This window comes from Bubalus bubalis, chromosome 18 (genome assembly GCF_019923935.1).
Source record: "Bubalus bubalis isolate 160015118507 breed Murrah chromosome 18, NDDB_SH_1, whole genome shotgun sequence".
NCBI lineage: Eukaryota > Metazoa > Chordata > Mammalia > Artiodactyla > Bovidae > Bubalus > Bubalus bubalis.
Window position 1 is genome coordinate 24,469,250 of NC_059174.1, and position 20,567 is coordinate 24,489,816.

Consider the following 20,567-nt stretch of genomic DNA (forward strand, 5'->3'; position numbering starts at 1 on the left):
GCTGATTAAAATATATAGGGAAAATGTTTTAACAAAAGAAGATTTTGTCCTTAAAAGATCAGTAGATGGAGGGCTTTCACTCCCATTAATGGGACAATTTTTAGTGCCTTCTGTTTAATTAATAGTTGACTTCAAAGCTACTTGTGGAAAACTCTTGTTTGTGATTATAAGCTTAGAAATCTTGATTCTTAAAATTAATTGGATTTGACTCTGCTTATTCCTTTGTTCCTTTATGCTGTTACTAAGAGGAAACAAGTGGATTTTAACTTTGATTTGTGTGTTTATGTTTTCAAAGGCACTTAACCCTGAAGAATTTATAGTAAGTGTATTTTACAGTAAACTGTACCATGAAGAATTTGTTCAGAATACTTTAGTAGCTGTTTCAGGAGTTGAATCTTCACAGAACTAGGTATCTTTTAACTTGATACCAAATTTATAAAGCCAGCTGTTCTTCCAAGTCTTGTTGCAGTAGCTGTTGTTCATCTTCTTCACTGAATGCTGTTTTCTCTAATTAGGAGATGTTTTTGAAACTAGGGGAGAGGAGGATTTTCACATCAGTCTTTTCATTGAAATTGGAAGGCTCAGTTTTCCTAAGCCCTCTTTAGAATCCCATAAAGATTCCATAAATCTTGCATTAATCTTATGCTTGTCGCATAAGAGCCTAGATCTCAATATAATTTTACTAACCCTGAAAGAGACATTTAATATATTAATTGTTTACTGTATATAGTAGAATGCAAAGGGATTCTTTTCCTTTGGTTTTTACAAGGCTTGCACTTTGAAATAAAAGACTTGGAGGACAGCAAATTAGAACTCCTCTTAACTGCATCTTTACCTGCATAAATGTTTGGTTGGATGACATAAAGGGTATCACAAAGCCTTCCCTTGACATTTTTAAAGTAAAACTTGGTTAAAGATGCTGGTCTTATTTTCTTTCCCTGGCTTTAATGTAAGCTGTGTACCAGGTACTCTGAGGACATAGCAGAGACCCAGCTGCTTTCCATTTTCTTTACCTTCACCATGGTCTGCTCCATGGTCTACTCAAGAGTGGCTACTGGGGAGAGGCTTGCATTTCTGGTACTTGTAGGCAATTCCTAAATCTCTTTAATGTGGAAATTTTAGCCTGGCTGGTAGTAGAGAGTCAGAGGCTGTTCCTTCTGCTGCAAAAAATATGTTCCTATCAAACCTTTGAATGCTCTGGCAGTGCCATAATGTAGATAAGCTAGCTTGTCGGCCAGCCCGCTAAGAGACGTTTGTGGCACTAAGATGGCAGTGAGGAAGGAGGAAAATGGCGTCCCCAGGAGCCCTGTGAGAAGAGGTGGGCCGCACGGTCATCCTCATCCAGTCAAGTCTGAAGATAGCTCTAGCAGCACGACCTTGCCAGTTTACAGTTACTTTTTACTCTGTTAAACGGTAGAAATTTTGAGATTTTCCTGAGGTAAAGACTTAATTAGCACTTGTATCTAGATAGCTTCCGATTGCTGCTTTTAAGAAATTGGTAGCAAATATGGATAAAACAAAAATTTAAATAAGTGTTTTGTTAAGACTTCTGAATTTCCTTGCTTTGTGCTTTCTTCTTTTTTTTAATTGGGAAAATGTACTCCTTTCAGTATAGGATGGTTTTTCAGAAAACAAGACAGTATGCTTCTCCTTTATGGCAAGATGAAACTGGCATTCCTGTGAAAAAAATGTTATTTGTCTTTGATTCTGATTTTCTTTCTAGCTCTCTGTGGGCTTTGATTAGTTTAAGTATGAAATGTATGTCAACTGCCTTCGAAAACGAAGTTTGCTGTATTTCTTTTGTGGTTTAAGGTATGGATTATTTTGGAAGTGAGCAACAGTCATGACGATGCTAATTTCTTACCTGTTCCCACCTTTCATGGAGTTAGAATTTCTGGAACTGGCTTTAGAGTTTATGTACTATAATCAGCTCATCCTTACAGTTAAGTAAAGCAAGGTTGACTGCCATTAAACAACTTGCTCAAGGTCATACGTCTGAAAAGCAGTCAATTTTGCCTGAATTCAGGCCATCAGACTCATAATCTATGCTGTGCATCTGCCTGCATTTGACTGTTTCTCTTGTGGGCTTACTGGTTGGTGATGCATCTAATGGATTGAGCTTGCAGCAAAGCAGCCTTCTCCCAGAGATGTTCCTTCTCAATCTCGTCGGAAATAGCTTTATGGAGCTCTGCTTGGAGTCCTCCGATCCTTTGATGTAGACGATACACATTTATAAACAAATAGTTAAAACAAGGTAAATCCTACAGGTAGAGCTTTTAGGTACATTCTGTTGATTTGGCATGCAGGGTGAAGTACTTGTCTCCTGGCATGGGCACAGGCATTCTGATGTATCCTCCCAGAAGATCACTTCTTGTTCTCCAGGTGTGAGGGGTACCATGGGGCAGGGTTGCCCCTCTTCTCCTAGTATGCATAGGCTGGGTGAAAGGTTTTACCTCCCTGTCTATTTCAGGCAATTTGTGTTTGAAGAATGGTCTTGCCCTCTCCCCTCCTGTTGCTCGCATTTGCCGTTTTAGCTAAGCAGTGTTTGGTGTTTTCTGTACCCGCAGTGACAATGGTGAGTGCATCCTGCAGTATTCCCTCAGCTCTGACAGGGTAAAGTCAAAACGCTTCCAAACTTCAGGTTTTAGAGAGAGTGTGAAACCCCAAGTACTGGTAGCAAATGGGGTACCATGACAGATTCCATCTAAGGCAACGGGAAGTTATAAAAGAGAGTCTGTTAGTGGTCTCCCAACAAATACATTTTTGAAAAAGAGAGAAGAAACTGCAGCAGAACCAAACCTCCCTTCTCTGTGACAGCCATGATGATCAGTGCTCCAATCCCATCAGCATAAGCAGTGCTGCATAGCAGGAGGAGCTGGGATTTTCGACTGCAGTGTGAATGACTGACACCGTGTACCAGCAGGGAATTAATATGACACGTGGTTCCCAAACATTGTCTTCGCTAAGGGCGCTCCTTGCACTTGCTAGGTAGAACTCAGACTTAATCTTGAGCGCAGTGGAAACTAGCCTGGCAAACACTACTCAGCTCCCACCTGACTGCCTCAGAGACACACCCTCTGCTGCCTGTCCTTCTCATAGCCCCCAAGCCTTGCTTTGTCTGTTGCCAAGGGGAAAAGACACTAGATCTGACAAAGCAGGCAACCTGTATTTTTTTATATATATAATACAGGATTCTTTTAATAAGTTCTTTTAAGTTTGGGTTGGGAGCGGGAGGACAGTGGGAAGGGACTTTGGCCATGATAAAGGCCATGATTGATACATTCCCATTTCATACTGCAGTGCCGTTTTAGTACCTAAAGTTCTTTGAACGTGGACTAATCCATCTCCAAGATGGAAATCCGTTCCCCAAAGACACATTAAAACATTTTTATCATCCTTTAATATATCCTCCTTATCTTATCTTTCCATCATCTAAGAGTGGCTATGGGATAATATTTTTTAGATCTAGTCTTTGGGTGAGGAGAGGGTTCTTCAGCTGGGCATACTTTGGCACACACTTTATTCCACTCACAAAGCTAGATTGAAAAGTTTCCTCTTTAGAATCCTCCCTGTTCTTGTGACTTCGAAGGGTTGCTCTAATAGGTATGCTGGTTTGGGGCCAGGTCTGGGTTTGAGGGACAGGCAGAGGAGAGAACCTGCTCAGAGCTGCCGTCCTTACTCTCTCCCATGGGGCCACCTCCGAGTCTGAGAGCACTTGACTGGCTTGCCTCCCCGCTCCCTCCCTGCCTTGGTTTTTAGTGTTCTTACTTTTCGGCCCCCTCCTTCCCAGGAGTGGAGGTTGGAGGGGGGAGGGCAGCAGAGGCCCAGCGACTGCTGCAGGGCACATCCTGCGGCATCGCTGAGGTGCGGGCTCTGGCTTGTTTTCTGGAAGCAGTGAGATGTGGGTATCTGCGCCAAGCAAGTCACATCCTCTCCACAGGCCTCCTGTGACCAGCCGGGGAGAGCTGCTTACACAACCCTGAAAGGTTATTGCAGGGCTCTGCCGCATTTGGGAGGAGAGGGGATTTCTGCTGAAAAACATTTCCCCCCTAGCTGACTAAATGGCCATCATGTTTTATTTCACTCGTTCATATTATGCCCTTACTGCTTGCCCCCCACCCCAGAGAGTCTCCCAGTACCTGACCTGGACGCTTCCCTTTCCCGGATGACCAGAGGTAGATAACGCGGATGGCTTGGGCCCCCTAAAAGGGACAGAACTGGTTTTGAAGCAGGAGCACAAGAGACTTACATGGCTCTCACTGGAATGCAGACCTTAACCTTGGCCTTATCCTCCAAGTACAGCAACCAGATGTGCCAATAAGCAGCCCCAGCTTGAAGCCTTGGTGCAGAACCAGAAGAGGCGCCTAGAGTAGTTGCCTGCCTACGCTTTGCTGGCAAGGCAAGTGTGCAGTGCATCCGTGCACCCCTCACTAGCGCCCCGCAGGAACGTCATGTCTCCTTCTCAGAGGTGCCTTCCCTTCTGGATCAGAGTGAGTCCTGCCTCTCACATGCTTTCTTTACCGTGCTGAAAATCTCGGAAGTTGGGTGTTCGTTTTATGATAGTTATTTCTGCCTCCTCCTCTGCCCTTCCTTCCTCCCCCTCCTCCCCTTCCTCCCGCTCTTCCCCTTTCCCTTCTCCTTTTCTTCCACCCCCACCTCTCCCTCCTTCCCTTCCTCCTCCATTTTTCCCCTTGCCCATCTTTCCTCCTCCCTCTCCTGAAACAGGAAGGCTAATTCTTGAAGCGGTAGGTCTGAGGGCCTCATTCCTTTTCCTCCCTCAACTCCTCTTCCTGTTCCCCCTCTGTCTCCCTTTCCGCCTCCTCCGTCTTCTTTCTGTTCTCTTGTGCAATGGATAGGGTAATAGGGAAGGAGCCACAAAAAGCTATTAGACTTATATGAGTGGTTCTCTCAGAGGCCTGTGACTCTTCCAGAGGACACAGGTGAGATGGCTTTGTGTCACGGTGATACTGACATGCCTGAAAGAGACCAGGCCAGCCAGTACACTTGCATCAGAGTGCTGCCATAAGGCCCCAGGTGGGCCTGGGAGGAAGCATGCTCAGAGCTGTGTATTCTTGGGTTTACAGTCTCTCTGCACATGTTGAATTCTCTTCAGCCTGTGAGAACTTGTAGACCATCTTGTAAACCAATTTGAATTACATGGGAGCAAGTGATTTGCTTTGCCTTCATGGACCCAAATCCATCACATAGTTGTGTGACCCTTTGTTTAGCCCAGCAGCAGAAACCATGTACGAAATGGGACCCTGCAGCCTAAGGAGTGACAGATGGCCCGGTGCTCACACAGCACCAAGGTCTGCCACCTGTGGCTGCAGAGCTGCCTGTGGGCCAGTGGGTCTGCTGATCTGGCAAATGGGGGGACAAACACCAGAGCCACTCTTGCAGCATCTGCTGCTACCTGCTGAATGAGGGTGGCTAGGCTTTTGCATAAATGCACAGTGAGAAATCATACAACAGCATTAAAAATGTATTACAGTTGACAGTGGCAGATCTTAGCACTGTTTCTGCAGGGGTATTTCTTGGAAAAACAAATATATGTACATATATGTATTTCTTTTTAATGCGATCTGAAAAATATATATTTAATACAATCTGAACAATTTAAAATATTAAATTTTTTGTAGAAAACAAGCGGTGAAACCTACTGTAAATATCTGAATTGGTGAATAAAGCTTGGATTTGCTGTTTAGTCTGTATTTCTTACAAAAGGAGTTTGGTCTCTCGTGGGCTTTTATATCTTCTTGTTTTAATGCATTAAATATTGATCTCCTAAAATAACCAACCATGCTATAAAACCAAATGAAAGTTCCCCAAATTTTGAAAAATGCCCCCCATTTCAAATTTCTCTGTTCGTCTTTTGGACTTGATCAGTAGTGAATATCTCTTTGCACCTGAAAAATTCCTTGAGGCGTTCTCTGTAGCCACCACAAAGGGAGCTAATGAAAAGCGTGTCCATACCATCTGATAAGCCCAGCGGCAGAGTGCTGGCAGGGTTTCTGCTGCTTGTCTAAAAACAGTATCTTGCTTTGTCCTTCCTCACTTTCTCCTTAAGTAACAGTTTTGCCTTTGTTAAAATTTTACCAGAGAAGACTTCAGAAGAGATCATTCATTCAGAAATTGGCAAGAAGGTTTGGGAGAGGTTAAGGGAGTGATATTTTGTTCAGAATGAGCTGAAGCAAAATAATGGGTACAGCTCGTATTCCTGTCTTGACAGAAAGTGGACACGTTTCCATTTCACTATCCAAAGTTCTCAGGAATACTTGTAGTGCTTATTGAAATTCTTGTTTCATCTTGGAATAGACTCTCTTGATTATTCTGTTTCTTAAGTTTATTTTTTGCGCTGCTTATTTTTCTTTCCTTCTTCATTGCCTTCCTAACTCTTGCTTGTATCTTGGCAATGTTTTTTTCCAATCACAGTGACCATTAAGTATGGTCACTGCTTAATTGTGTTAATATTATTTGGATTTGGAATGTTGGTTATTGACTTCCTTTAACTTTGTATGTATTCCATGAGAGAAGAGAGATTTTTTTGTAGCACTCACCATGTGTGTGTGTCTCGTGTCAGATACCTTCTGATAGAAAGCCAGGCCTGCTGTGGCTGCCTCACTTTAAATTCTGACGGGAGATTGCCAGTCGGTCTGTTGAAGGGAGAGAGGCCTAGAGTGGTCTTTCATGTTTTGAGCACCATGTAAACTGTGGCTTTTGTTTTGTGGGGCCAACTTAGACTAATTATTTTCTTTTTTGTTTTATTTTTTAATGATCAGGAAATCTATGTGTTCTTTACTTCAAACCATTTACGTAACTCTTCGACAAACCACTTATTTGTTGGTGGGAAGCAAAGGACTGTGAAGGCATCAACGCAAGCTCTTTTTTTGCCGTCACACTTCCCTGGCTAAAGGGGATACTAAAATTTTCCTCACAGAGACCCTTATTTCTTACAGTTTTACTTTTGGAAAGCAAATAAATGAAGAGAATTTGGCCACTTGACAAAAACAAGCATCCTTTGCCCACTTGCTTTTTCGACAGTAATTTATATTCTGAAACCCAGAGTCTGCGTGATGATTAAAATAAGGCAGTTTTTCATGCTTGTCTTTTTCAACCTGAGCCATTTAAAAGCCAGTTTGGCCTACCAGGTCCCTGAGATGTGACTACACTTTTGATAGGAGACTTGGCTTACCTTGCAGCAGCATTCTAGATTGTTCTCAGCCGGTATAAGTTGCAAGGCAGCCCACGTCCTCTGTTAAAGATGGAACACATGGCTGGAGATATTACTCGTGCAGATGTACAGTGGTTATTGTTCCACAGCAATAAAAGCAGTATTTTGCGACACTATACAGTGGACAGTCTAGAACAGTGATTTCTCCATCTTTTATTTGTCTGTGATCCATAGTAAGAAATACATGTAACACTCTGACCCACTTCTACATACAAATAAGTATATATCATTGAAAGTTTCACAAGGCAGTATCTACCCATACCATACATCTCTGTTGCATTTTATTTCATTTTTAAAATGCTAGTTAATTTCATGACCCAATTAAGAGTTTTGATGTACGTTTTGAAAAACACTATTGTAAAGAAATGCCCCAAACTTGACATTTATTGTTTCATTCCTCACCTGTGTGAGGTAGGAAAGGGGAGGGGTTAATATGCAAGCATAAAATAGCTGTTTATCTCATCCTAACTTGCATGGTAGAGTGGAAAAAGGTAGAAAAGGGGTCAGAAAATTTGGATTCCGAGTCTGAACTTGACTCCTTACGAACGAGGTTATCTTAATATGGAACCGTAATGTTTTAGAGTTGATGGAAGCTCTGGAAACCATCTCAAAAGCCCTTTCAACTTTTAAACCTATATTAAGAACATATTGATACTTTATAGGATTATTCAGGTAAGTACTATTGAGAGTCAGTTGAGCATTGGGTTAAAAGTGAAGACTAGAACCAAATATGTGCAGCACACACTTAGGACAGAGTAATAACCATACCCATGTAAGTGTTCGCTCTCACTAGTACTGGTGTAAGAATTGGTATTCCCAGAGCCTTTAACGTCATCATCTATAAAGGGGAATTGGTAATTGATGAAGGAAACAAATCTAAGGATATTTTGCTCCCCTCCTGGACTCCATCCTTTTAGAGATAAAAGGAAATTTTATTTTTATTTTCTAAATTTTAGAAGTTTACTATTCCCTCAATATTTTAGAAGCAGTTGGTCTTTTGAGAGTTTGAGCTGTGTTTGAATTCTTCCCCTGCCTCTTCTTGGTTGGGGAACCCTTTATCAGTGTTAGTTGAATGCTGAAATCTGTTACCTGTAAAATGTGATTGGGAAGGGAGGGAGAATGGATGTCTATTCTTTCATATTGTTAAAAGATTAGCAATAATGTCTTTGAATTGCTTGGAGCAGTGTCTGGCCCCTAATTGCTTCCTGAATAGAAGCTATTATATGTTACAGAAAGCTTGAAACCAAAACCCATTCAAGGAGCCAGTTAGAAAAGGGTCTGTTTCCAGGACTCTGGCAGAGAGGAGCATATATAGATGGGAAGTCAGGAGTAGTTATCTTACTTAGCAGGCCTGCAGATGTTTATGGAATGTTCTTTATTGAGGGGGTCAGCAGTAGAAGGGTTGGAGACTATGAGCAATTAAAAAAGCACTTGTTGACAAAAAGAGGGGAAATTAATGATGAGAATCTCTGAGGGTTCCAGTTACACAGCTGGCGTCTCCAAGTAGGAAGTGAGCTGTTGGGCCTTCTCTTTGACCAGGAATCTTCAGTGTGGCAGGGAGCTCCGCCTGTGGAGAGAAGGCATCTCCTAGTGACACTGTTCACGCCCCAGCTCACCTCTGTAGAAAAGCCATTTTCTGATAAGCTTTAGAAATATATCTCTGAAAGGTGCCTCACGGGAGCAGGAAACACGCACATGGAAAAGGGAGGTGGAAGAAGAGACCCATGGAAACTTGGACTGAGGCAGGTGTTTTCTTGCCCAACTTATTAGTTCTTTGTTATTTTTCCTTGAGACATATGTTCTTTACAAGAATCTAACTGCCACTAGATGGCGCACAGATCCCAGCACTATTCTGACTGGGTAATACGTTTAAGATTCTTTTCAAAAGGTAGGTCACTGATACGTTGTTTTTAAAAATAAAATATATTAAAATATTTTAACATTTCATTTTAGAAGTGAATAAAGAATGAAAAATTAAAATTCAAAATCCGTGTATTTTGTAGACTTGGCTCAACAGCCCCTATTGTTGAGGTTCATCGTGGCTCGTGGTCTTTGTTCATATGTAGGTGATATCTGTAATTTGATTCTCATGCACAAATGCTTCATTTAATTTATTTAGTGAGATTTTTGGAAGATAGGGTTATAAGAAGAGAGTAATCTGCACCCCCTCCAATAATGCCTTTTTTTCCTTCTTTTTTGTTTCTTAATCACTACTTGAAATTTCATTTCTTAGAAATTTTGAAATTGTGTTTCTTACAGAATATTATGTTGCTTTTAAACAAATGTCTGATTATTGCTTTGCATTTGTGTTTGAATTGTGTGTATGTGGGTTATAGACAGACATGGATGCAGCTGAAAGAATGAGATGGTCACTGGGAAGAGCAGAGAAGCCCAGAGAGGAGGTAGGGCAGTTGGCACAGCCCCTCCCACCCCAACCAAAAAGAAAAAATTGAAACCAGGCCTGTCAGGCAGTGGTTATCACCACCACCCTGATCATTAGCAGCATGAAACAGTACAACAAAGCACAAACCATGCCTGCCCTTTGTTCAGAACAGCAATCAAAGATAATAGTTCTATAGCTTTGTTTATAAACTGTGACACTAAAGCCTTTGGCTGTTGCCATTGAAGACCGTCTCAGGAAAAGGGAATCATAATAAAGATTTGTTTACTTGATATAATCATTCACTGTGAAGGGTATGAACAAGGTCCATTAAAATCCTTCCCATCATTTCATGTCTGGCTCCCTTGCAATGGTCAGAAACAGGCATGCGATGACAAGCTGCCCTCTCCTGAATGGATTCCATGGGGTGCTAGGTTTTACGTGCTCTGGCTTACTGAGGCCATTATATTAGTAGGCAAGTGGCCAATGCTTCCTTCTCTCTACCCCACCACCTCTCCCAAATGTCAGTGTAGGTGTTTGGAGCAGCCTGAGTGCTGCCTCGGGACTGCCTGCCCTGGAGACGCCAACAAGAGAACTGCTCCCAGAGCAGCTGGCCATTGTCCATTCCAGTGCTCAGCCCAGGTTGGGATGTGATGACAGATGTGGAGAATTGTACAAAGATCAGTCATATTTTATTTAAACATATGTCTCCAGTCTTATCTAGCCCCCACCCCTGTTTTGGTTTTTTTTGTCTTAATTTAAGAATCATAGCCTTGTATCTGGGACTGTTTGAACAAACTATATTAAAACATTACAATTGTTGAGATATAAATAAGTGATCAGTAAATCAATTAATCATGACAGTAAGTTTTCAAGAAAACTATCAGATAATGTTTTAAAATTTAGCATGAAACTTTTAGCTTAATTCTGTTTTGTATTATAGTTCCCCTAAGAGTTCCCAAAATAAGAACAGTAAAAGCACGATTCTGAAAAAAAAAGAAACATGATTTTGAACACATAAATACACCCACAGTGTTGTTGATGCGCAGGTACCTTGAATTCCATAGTACAAGTGGACTTAATGTATAGGATGATGGCAGTTCTTTCATTACAACTAAAGCTTTGATCTCCAACTATTAGTTAATGGATTGTCTTCCTTGTTCCTCCGTGGCCCCCACATCCCAGCTGTGAGCTTCACTCCTCTGTGAAGGGCCAGGTACTAGCCGAGAGATCAGCATGGAAGCCCACTGTGTCTGCAGCTCTCCCTTCTCCTCCCCAGGATCTCAGGTTGAGCAATGAAGACAGTAGCGGCAAGGAAGTCACCCTGGGCATCTTGCTTTAATGTCACCAGCAGATCTAGATCTAATCAGTCCTAATGCTAGAACTACATGTTTTGAGCCTTGGGCAAAGCACTTGATTACATTATCTCCTTTAATTTTCATTTTACATCTGAGTAAACTACAGCTTAGAGAATCTGGGTGACTTGTCTAAAATCAAGTCACCCATGCAAGTAGCAAATAGGGGGAGCACAATGTAAAACTAGGTCTCTTGTGTTACCGTGAAGTTGTATTTTACAAACATTTCACCCTGTGCATGTAAAACCAGCCTTGTGGGTCAGCTCCTCTTCCCCCCACCTGTATTAAATAAACAGTATATGTCATCTGGCCTGAAATAGGGGCACACGTAGCATAACCCCAGAAGAAGTGTGTAAATAAATGGTTTTGCAGGTATCCCAACCATTGATAAACAAGTGAAAAACACCCAAACAGAAGGATGGCTGACGGAGTCCTCAATATTAGGAAGAAATTGTAGACCAGAACAGTTACAGGCACTGTGACCGGCTGCATAGCCAAAACTGTAGTGTAACATTTTCCAGTTGAGAGCATTTGTTGAGGGTGAAGGTAAGCAGGGTAACAGATGTCCCTATGGTTGTTTTTTTTCCTTCTTCGTCTTCCTGCAGTGTGCTTTTGATTCTTTAAAGGTTAATTTCATTAATTTTGACCTAAGTTGTATCATTTCTCTCCTCCTTCCCAGGGCTTCCTAAAGAATGAAAAGGACAATGCCCTGCTGTCTGCCATCGAAGAGTCCCGAAAGAGGGTAAGACATGCATAGATGTATGCTGTTGTGAGGGCAGCATGTATGCTGGGGTGTTACAGGTTCTAGAAGCTGGATTCTCTGTCCCAGGCCCAGCTCTCCTGGTAGTTCACCAGGGGGAGTTTTACAGTAACCATTTTTGAGGAAAATACCATCCTTGTAACTCTGGTGTATACAGTGACTGCATCTGAAACACTGGGCTGGGCAGTTAACCATTAAGTTAATCTTGAAATGGGAGAACAAGACAGTTCTTTGGTCTCATTGTTATAGTATAAATGGCATTTTGGTTTCTACTGAACCAGCAATTCAGAAAAGCAGTTATGATCCTTGATAATTTTCCCTAATTTATTTTCCTTTTGTCATAAAATTTGACTTTCTACAACACCTTTTAAATTAGCAATTTCTCCAAACTCTTTCGAACAAGCAAAAACATCTTGATGTTCAAGAGGATAGTACATAAGTCAGCCAGAACACCCATGACATGGGCAGCAATATTTTGCAACGAGCATTCCCACAAGATACTCAAAGATCATTTACTTTACTAACATGTGAGTTATCTTCAATTGTTTAACAAGGATGAAAAGATCAAAACCTTTCCAAAACCTTCCATTATGGAGTAAGAGATTTTCAAGCCCCTGGGTCTTTTGGGGAAGGAGGAAGCAGCAGCTTAGTGAGTATGTGAAGTTGGTTCTAAAGATGCAGCTTTTCCCAGGAAGGAGGCTGGGGGTCTCTGGTTAGTCTGAAAGCAGTCACTGTATCTGCAAGGACGAGTAGGGGTGAAGGGACCTCTGTTCTGCTGTTTACTTCTGTAGCCCATAGATCACATGAAGTACATTTGTGTATTATTTATATGGTTCAAAAAATAAGAGAGTAAAAAAAAAAAATGCTGCTTCTCGGTATGCTTTATTAAATACTCCATACAGGTGGAAGTGTCTCATTAGGGCTGATGTGAGTGAGACAGGGCAGCACGGGGGCTTTCCAGCTCTAATTGATAAGAATATGTTTCAAAGACATTATTTGAATGACTGGTATGCTTAATTATCAGAGTAAAATTCCCTAAAATTTAATTAATTATATTGTTGGCAATAGTACTTATTCCTAGAAATAGAGAGATTCACTTGATCCAGAATTGAAAAAAAAATTTTTAAGGTTTTTTTCCTTTTTGTTCACACTTGGAATGAGTTACTCACCAACACTGATTTCTCCTGCTGTACAGGACCAATGAAATTAAATTAGGATTGTCGAATGCCACCGAGCCTTATTAATCCTTTTACCCTGCGGAATGTGTTTCTGAAATTGGCAGTCTCTGAACGTTGTGCCATACTGAGACTAAATGTGCAGCCAGCCAAAACATTTAAGTGACATACCACAGTGCAAAATGTGTGCATATGTGTTTGTGAGGGAGGTGTTCCGGTGTTGGGAGCCGGCCCTGAGGGGGGACCTTTCACCTGTCTGGACACCGGGAGGCTGCCACTGAGCGAGAATCATTTTCACACAAAAGGTGAGCCGCTTCCTGGCATTTTGGTGGTAATTTCACGTTTGAATAACTTGCCAATGTCCTGCTGAAATGCCAAGAAAACAAGCTACAAAACCACAAATGTGTCCTATCTTTTCCCATTTGGTGCATCCCAGCAAAAACAGAACAACATTATCAGAACATATGTAGAGTTTCTAAAAGCCAGCAACAGCTCAATAATAAGCGGGTGTGAAGTCAAAGCATATTGCCCTCTTCCCTTTATGAAAAGGGGGCTCGAGTGCTCCCCACCTGTTCTTAATTCAGTTGCCCAGTTCTTTCTGTGCCTGCCTTTCTTAACCGTGTTTGAAGAGATCTATTTCCCCACATAACTTGAAAGATTCAGATCTGGTTTATAACAGTTTCTCCCTGCTTTGTCATTTTCTGTGGTTTGTCTTTCCTTTTAATTTGTAGACCTCTGCATACCCTTCCATACCCTTCCTTATCCCTCTTCTCTTCCCTTGGGTTTCTTTCCTTCTTGTCTCTCACCTCACTTCAGACCCTCCCTGTCCTCCTTCCTCTTAGCTCTTAGCTCTGTTGATTCTCTCTGATTAGCTCTCTTAGTTGACATTCTTCTGTGCACCTACTCCAGTGGTTCAGATGTGAGTCTAAAGGGAATAGGCTGGAAGAGGGCAGATGGGCGGCTGATCATCCCTGATTAGCCCACAAATTGGATGTTCCATTATCTCTAATGTAATTAAGATAAGCTGGGGGTGGCATGGTCAAGAGAAGGGAATTTTAATGTTGGACCATTTATTTTTATTTGAAGCTCCTTATCACACTAATGATGAATGGAATGACAGTGCTGTTTGTTCAGGTTGTGGGGCTGTTTCTAAATGAGTAGCCTAGCGTACTTCTCATACATATTCTGAGGACTGGAGCCCAGAAAGCTGCCAGTTTTCAGAGTACTTCCTGTGTTCCTGAAGCAGTTCTTGGCACACAGGTGGGCAGCTTGATTAACAGGGGATGGTTGAGCCCCACTGTTACGGCTCTGACCCTTACATGATGCTGGGAGTCTGCCCCTGCTGTCCTCATCAACAGTGTCTCTGAGACAGATTGTGTTCTCTTCAGTTGTCTTTACTGCTTTGCCATCCTTCACCAGCCGGAGGACTTAGCCTTAAAAAATATGCATGTGATGCCCTAGTGTCTTGGGTCAGTGCCACAGCTTAGTCAGCGCTTCACTTGCTTCACTTCCTGTTGCAAGTTTGGAAAGCTGTATGGTATGCCGACTCGCCACCTCTTTATTTCAGCCCACCCTGGTCCACCTGCCACATAGCTCTCTGTTTTCCCTTACTCCGACAGATGCAAGGTTGAGGAGGTGGTTGATCGCTAAACAGGAAGAGGTTTAGAAGAAATGTCGTTCAACACGTGCAGCATTTCTGGGTAGCCCCTTCCCCTCCCCTCTCCCCCATCTTTCTGTCCAACATCCTTCTCTCTGTTCAAAAAGCATAGCTTTCATGTTTAAGGTCCCTAATGTAGCAAGAGAAAATGATTTTTCTCTAGGTATTTTTTTTTTCAATCCAGGCTAACTGGAATGGTCTTTTCTTCCTGACTCTCAGAAGAAAACCAAGTGAAAGTCTATTTTTAAAGTTTTTGATTATCATTTCTTCTATCTTCAGAGTACATGTTAGGAATACACTGATAGATGGACCAAATCAAATTTGCAGGATGTGCCAACCCTCTTCCTAATTATTTTTGTGGCTGTCTGCTGTCTTTTTCATGTTTTAATAAATACTGATCCATACGCAAACATCACATTTGTAAAAAGAGTATACGATTTTTCGTAGAGTTTCCCAGAGCTCATATATATGGATGTTATCAGTATATAAATTATCTTTGTTGCCAGAAATAAAGCAAGCATTACTAATACTCATTCCCTTGGTGCTACCTAACTGGATGCCAATCTGATTGTAAATGAAATGGCTTTTTGAAAAGTGGGCTCAAGCTTATGGGAAACCTGGTTTGCCAATTAAAGAATCATAGGCTAAGAATGGTTATGATTCAGTATGTCTCTATAAGTTGCTTTAATCTCCCCCTCAGAGGGTTTTGTTTTAGTTTTCAAGGGATTTTTTTTCTTTTTTTGCGAGGGGGTTGTTGTTGCTGTTTGTCTTTCCCTTCCTTTCTCCCTCCCTTCTTTTCTGTTTTCCTTCTTTTTTTTTTTTTCCTGAGTGCATTTGCTTTGGCAACCTGCAGTGTCACTAGCAAATAGGAGTGAGGTTTGCCAGAGATTTCAAGAGTGACTTTGAGTAGACTGATGCAGACGCTTTAACCTCTGAACCACCAGGGAAGCCCGAGTAGACTGATAGGAAACTTAATTGTAGATGGCTCTAGGTTTGTGTGTGTGTGTGTGTGTGTGTGTGTGTTTTCTTTACTGATTTGCTTCCTCCTGTGAAAATATTACTGTTTCTTTAAAAAAGATAAGACATTGAGAAAATCTCTTGTTTCTGTCTCATCTTAGAGGCTCATTAAATCTTAAGATACCATTGACTTACAATCCATCATTATTTTATGTACTGCACAGAAAAAGTACTTTAAAAAATAGTAATTCGATTTAAACTTTTGACATGCTATCAATCGTAATATGTAGCCTGATTTCAGAGGGTTAAGGTTTTAAGAAGATATTTATCTTAATAAGCACATAAGAAAAAAATTCAGCATTACTGCTCATTAGAGGAAATGCAGATCAAAACCAGGAGTTATTACCTCATACCCATTAGCATGGCTACAGTCAAAAAACCCAGAAAATTATATTGGAGAGGATGTAGAGAAATTGAAAGTATTGTGAACTGTTGGTGGGAATGAAAAAGTGTAGCCTCATTGAAAACATATGCAGTCGCTCAAAAAATTAAACACAGAATGACCATGTGATCCAGCAATTTCATTTCTGGACATGTATCCCAAAGAATTGAAAGCAGGAACTTGAAGAGAGATTTGTACACCCAGTTTCACAAAAGCATGATTCATATTAACCAAAAGTTGGAAGCAACTCACGTGTCCATGGATAGAGGCATGGATAAACAAAATGTGGTGTATATGTACAGTAGAGTATTATTCAGCCTTAACACGGAAGGAGACTGCATATGCTACAACATAGATGAACCTGAGGCATTATGCTAAGTGAAATAAGCCAGACACAAAAAGACAAATACTGTATGATTGCACTTCTATGAGGTACCTAGATGTGTCAGAATCCTAGAGACAGAAGTAGAATGGTGGTTGCCTGTGTCTGGAAAACGGTGGGAATGGAGGTATTGTTTAATGGGTGCAGAATTTCATTTTTGCACAATGAGGAGCATTCTGGAGATACATGGTGGTGATGTTTGCACAGCCATATGAATGAACTTAATGCCATTGAACTGCACAGTAAAGTGGTTAAAATCGTAAGCTTTATGGTTAAGTACGTTTTACCACAATTAAAAAACTGCTTTTCGTGTGTTAGACTTGATGAAATAGGGCGTGTTTGCACACAGCTCTTAGTTCTTTAAGGATAATTTGAAATAGCTTGCCTTTGCTCTGATTATGGAAAGATGGCAGATCTAGCGGGTTTTGAATTTCTGTTGCACGTTAAGGGAAATTGTGTTCTTTGTTTTCTCACTCAGGTCCTCTCTCTCTTCTTCTCTCCCCCAGACCTTTGGTATGGCTGAGGAGTACCATCGAGAGTCAATGCTGGTCGAGTGGGAACAAGTGAAGCAGCGAATTCTCCACACCCTGCTGGCATCAGGAGAAGATGCCCTTGACTTTACTCAAGAAAGCGAGGTGAGTTGAGTCCAGAAAATAAACCATTATTAAAAATGTGAGGTCAGAAAATGCTTATCTGCTTGACCGCTGGCTGGCCTGGAACAGCTGGTCCCTGTCTTCCTCTGGAAGCCCTTTCTTCATCGCCTTCTAGACGCCCACATTTGCCTGGACTCCTCCAGCATGGCTGGCTGCTTCTGCTCAACCTCTTGTGCTGAATTGTCCTCAAACTCCTGTCCCAGGGCTCCGTCCTTGACGTGTTCCTGATTCTTCATTAATCACTGCCCTGTTGGTCTCTTCTGGGCTTATGTATTAAATACCTTTTATGTACTTGAAGACTCAAATTCACATCACTGCCCCAAATCCTCCCAGACTCATTTGTTCTAGTGGCCTTCTTGGCTACTCAGGTGTCTCAGAGCCATCAAGCTTAACATGTTTAGAATTGAGTCGTGGTAGCAACTGCCTCCATCTCCCTCCCCGCTTTTCTCACAGAGTTTATCATCTTTATAAAGGGCAGTTCCAGTTTTTCACTTGCTGAGATCCAACACCTCAGATTCATTTTTATCCTGCCCTTCTCTTACCTAGACTCAGACATGGTGACAAATCCACTTAACCCTCCTCTCAGAATATACCCAGAGTTCAACCACTTTTTTAAAAAATTTATTTATTTTAATTGGAGGCTAATTACTTTACAATATTGTGGAGGTCTTTGCCATACATTAACATGAATCAGCCATGGGTATACATATGTCTCCCCTCCCATCCCGAATCCCCCTCCCCAACCACTTCTTACCACCTCTGCTTTTAGCATTTGGGGCCAAGTCAACCAGCATCTCTTGTTCAGTTTATTGGACCGATCTCCTAACTAGTTTTTCCATTATCTGTTGCTGTGTAATCAATCAGTCCAAACCATAGTAGCTGAAAACAAGTGTTTAGCTTAGCTGAGTGTTTCTGGTTTGGGATGTCCTGGCCCTGGTGGTCAGGATATTGGCTAAGGCTACACTCCTCGCAGGGCTCAACTCGAAGAGGATCCAGTCCCAGGCTCACTCATGTGCTTCCTGACAAGCCTCAGGTCCTGTCTGGCTCTTGGCTTGGGGTATGAGTTCCTTGTTGTGTGGGTCTCTTTTGTGCTGTTCACAGCATGGTAGTGTGCCTCTCCTGGGGCAAGAGTGAAGGATCCAAGGAAGAGTTCAAGGGCCCCTGAGAGAAACTACAGTCTTTCCATGACTTAATCTTGAAAGTTATATTCTGTCGCCTCTCTGATCAAAGTAAATTACTAAAATCAGCCTACACTCAAGGAGAGAGGATTAAATGAGAGCTTGGATCCCAGGGCGTGGGGATTACTGGGAGCCATCTTAGAGGCTGTCAACCACACTGGTCTCCCTGCTTCTGCCCTCGTGCAGTCTTCTCAATAGCCAGAGCGATGCTGTTAAACACAGACTAGATCATGTCAGACCTCTTCTCAGGGTCCTCCAGTGACACTCGTCTCGTTTGGGGTGAAAGCCAGAGTCCTCGCCCTGACTTCCCAATCCGTCTCTGACCTGGTCTTGCTGCCTCTCCCAGCTCACATTATTCTGCTCTCCCCATTGCTCTTGCTGCTTCTGCCTTAGATCATCTGGGCTTCCTGTTGCTTGTGCCTAAAAGGCTCTTCCCCAAAATCACTGCATGCCTGTCCTCCTCACTTCCTTCAAATATTACCCAGTGCCATCTCGGTGAGGCCTTCCAGGACCTTTACATCTGAAATCCAAACCAAGCTCTCCCCATTCAACCCTCCCTATATCCCCTTTTCTTGCTATATTTTTCTTTTTAGCACTTCCTCACTTTAAACCACTTAAAATCACTGTGTGTGTGTGATGTCTTTATATTGCTTATTGTCTGTTTCTCCCAGAAGAATTTAAGCTCCAGGAAGGTAAGGATTTTTGTTTGCTGTATTTACTCATATCACCAATGCCTAGATGAGTGCCTGGAACATATTCGATGCTCCAAAAATATTTGGTGAATAAATCCTTTGGCCTTAGCTAACTTTGTGCCAACCAGAGTATTAGGGATGTATGATTTTAGAATGGGTATGTTACATGGGGTTTATCTCTTATTTATCCTGGAGATCTTTCCTGAGAGGGATTTTGAGGCTGCATCTTGGGATCAGCAGGAAAGTATGTCTTGCTTGATTAGTGATGTCTGCTCTTGGCCTGTGGGAATTGTGACCATATATTCACCACACCAGTGTTGGGGAGAGGATGACTTTGGGGTTCTAACCCTAGCTTCACCACTGACTAGTTCTGATATGGCATCCAAGTTATTACTTATATATTAAATATTCAAGTTATTTAACCTGCAGACATTTAGTGTCTTCATTAGTAGAATGGGATTATTGGGAAGATTAGTGATAATGTAAAGCCCCTCTCCCATAATGACTGTCCTTTACTATTGATTAAAAGTAAAGCACTTCCATGGTGCTTTTCAATGAAAGGGGTGCTGGTTCGATCCCTGGTTCCGGAGCTAAGATTCCATGTGTTTCAAGGCCAAAAAAAGCCATTACGTAAAATAGAAGCAGTATTGTAAAAAATTCGTAAAAGACTTTAAAAATGGTCCACGTTTAAAAAAAAAAATCTCAAAAAGGAGTTTCAGACAGTTTGGATGTGCAAGTTAAAAATTATGTCAAAAAAATATTAAAACTTATAAAAATTATAGCATTAGACATTTCAAGTAATATTACCAGTGCTTCCTCCGAAGTTGTTTTGACTAGCTGACGTTCTTTTCTCAGAAGAGATTGGATACCTAAGACTCAGTGAAACTTGTGCTATGCTAGGTGAGACCGGGGACTGTTGACGTTTGGACCATCGTTCTGTTGAGGTCTGGGTCAAAGGTGGGTAGTGTGGCAGTGTCATGCCTGCATGATGTTACACATCCTGTGTCTACAGATTTGCTCCTGGTTTAAAACCAAGTTTTTCTATTAAATTAGCCCCCACATAAATAGATGCTAAAGTCATCTATCTTAGGAAATTACTCATTAAGGACCTTGTTCCACATTTCTTAGACTCAAAGACTTGAGAGAAGAGCAGAGTCTTGGGGGGAAAAAAAAAGAGCTAATGTAGAAAATCCTTGGGCAGCCTGATGTTTCTCAATTTCTTCTAAGTCTAGGCAGAGAAGTAGAACAGCTCATGGTTTTATAAACTTCATTTTTTAAAACTGTGTTAATAGGTTGTGGTCTGTATTGGGATTTGGAAGTAATTATAAGCTGCTAATGAGATATTCTTTCTTGATTGCTCTTGTCTTAAAAATAGACTAGTCTATTTAGTAGACACTTCTTCCTTGACCTCGAGTCCTCCCTCTTGAAAGGGAAGACTCCCTCTTATATTGATACTTCTGCTGTTCTCTGTGGTGACACCTAGCAGAGTGGATAGCTTTGCTGAAAAAGCTGGCAAATAATGCAGATGGTTCTCTCTTCAGGTTATCCAGGGAATTGCCATTTCTGGAACCCTCATAGGTTTTATTGTTTGTTGCTGTTTTGAACTTTTCCCCTGAAGTATGACATACATATATAAAAAAATGCACACATTCTAAGTATATCGCTCGTGAGTTACCAAAAATGAAACACACCCAGGTGACGAAAC

At 41.6% G+C, this 20,567-nt stretch overlaps 1 protein-coding gene across 2 annotated transcripts in view; it reads left to right on the top strand.

Annotated features, from left to right (window-relative positions):
* Positions 1–20,567, top strand: part of NUP93 (nucleoporin 93) — a 103,027-nt gene that overhangs the window by 54,068 nt on the left and 28,392 nt on the right. Inside the window, exons 4-6 of one of the 2 annotated variants that reach the window (XM_044931883.2) lie at positions 9,568–9,633; positions 11,646–11,708; positions 16,846–16,974. In XM_044931883.2, the coding sequence (XP_044787818.1) occupies positions 9,568–9,633; positions 11,646–11,708; positions 16,846–16,974 (258 nt within the window). The remainder of the gene's footprint in view (positions 1–9,567; positions 9,634–11,645; positions 11,709–16,845; positions 16,975–20,567) is intronic. The other variant, XM_025268698.3, reaches the window with a different exon arrangement.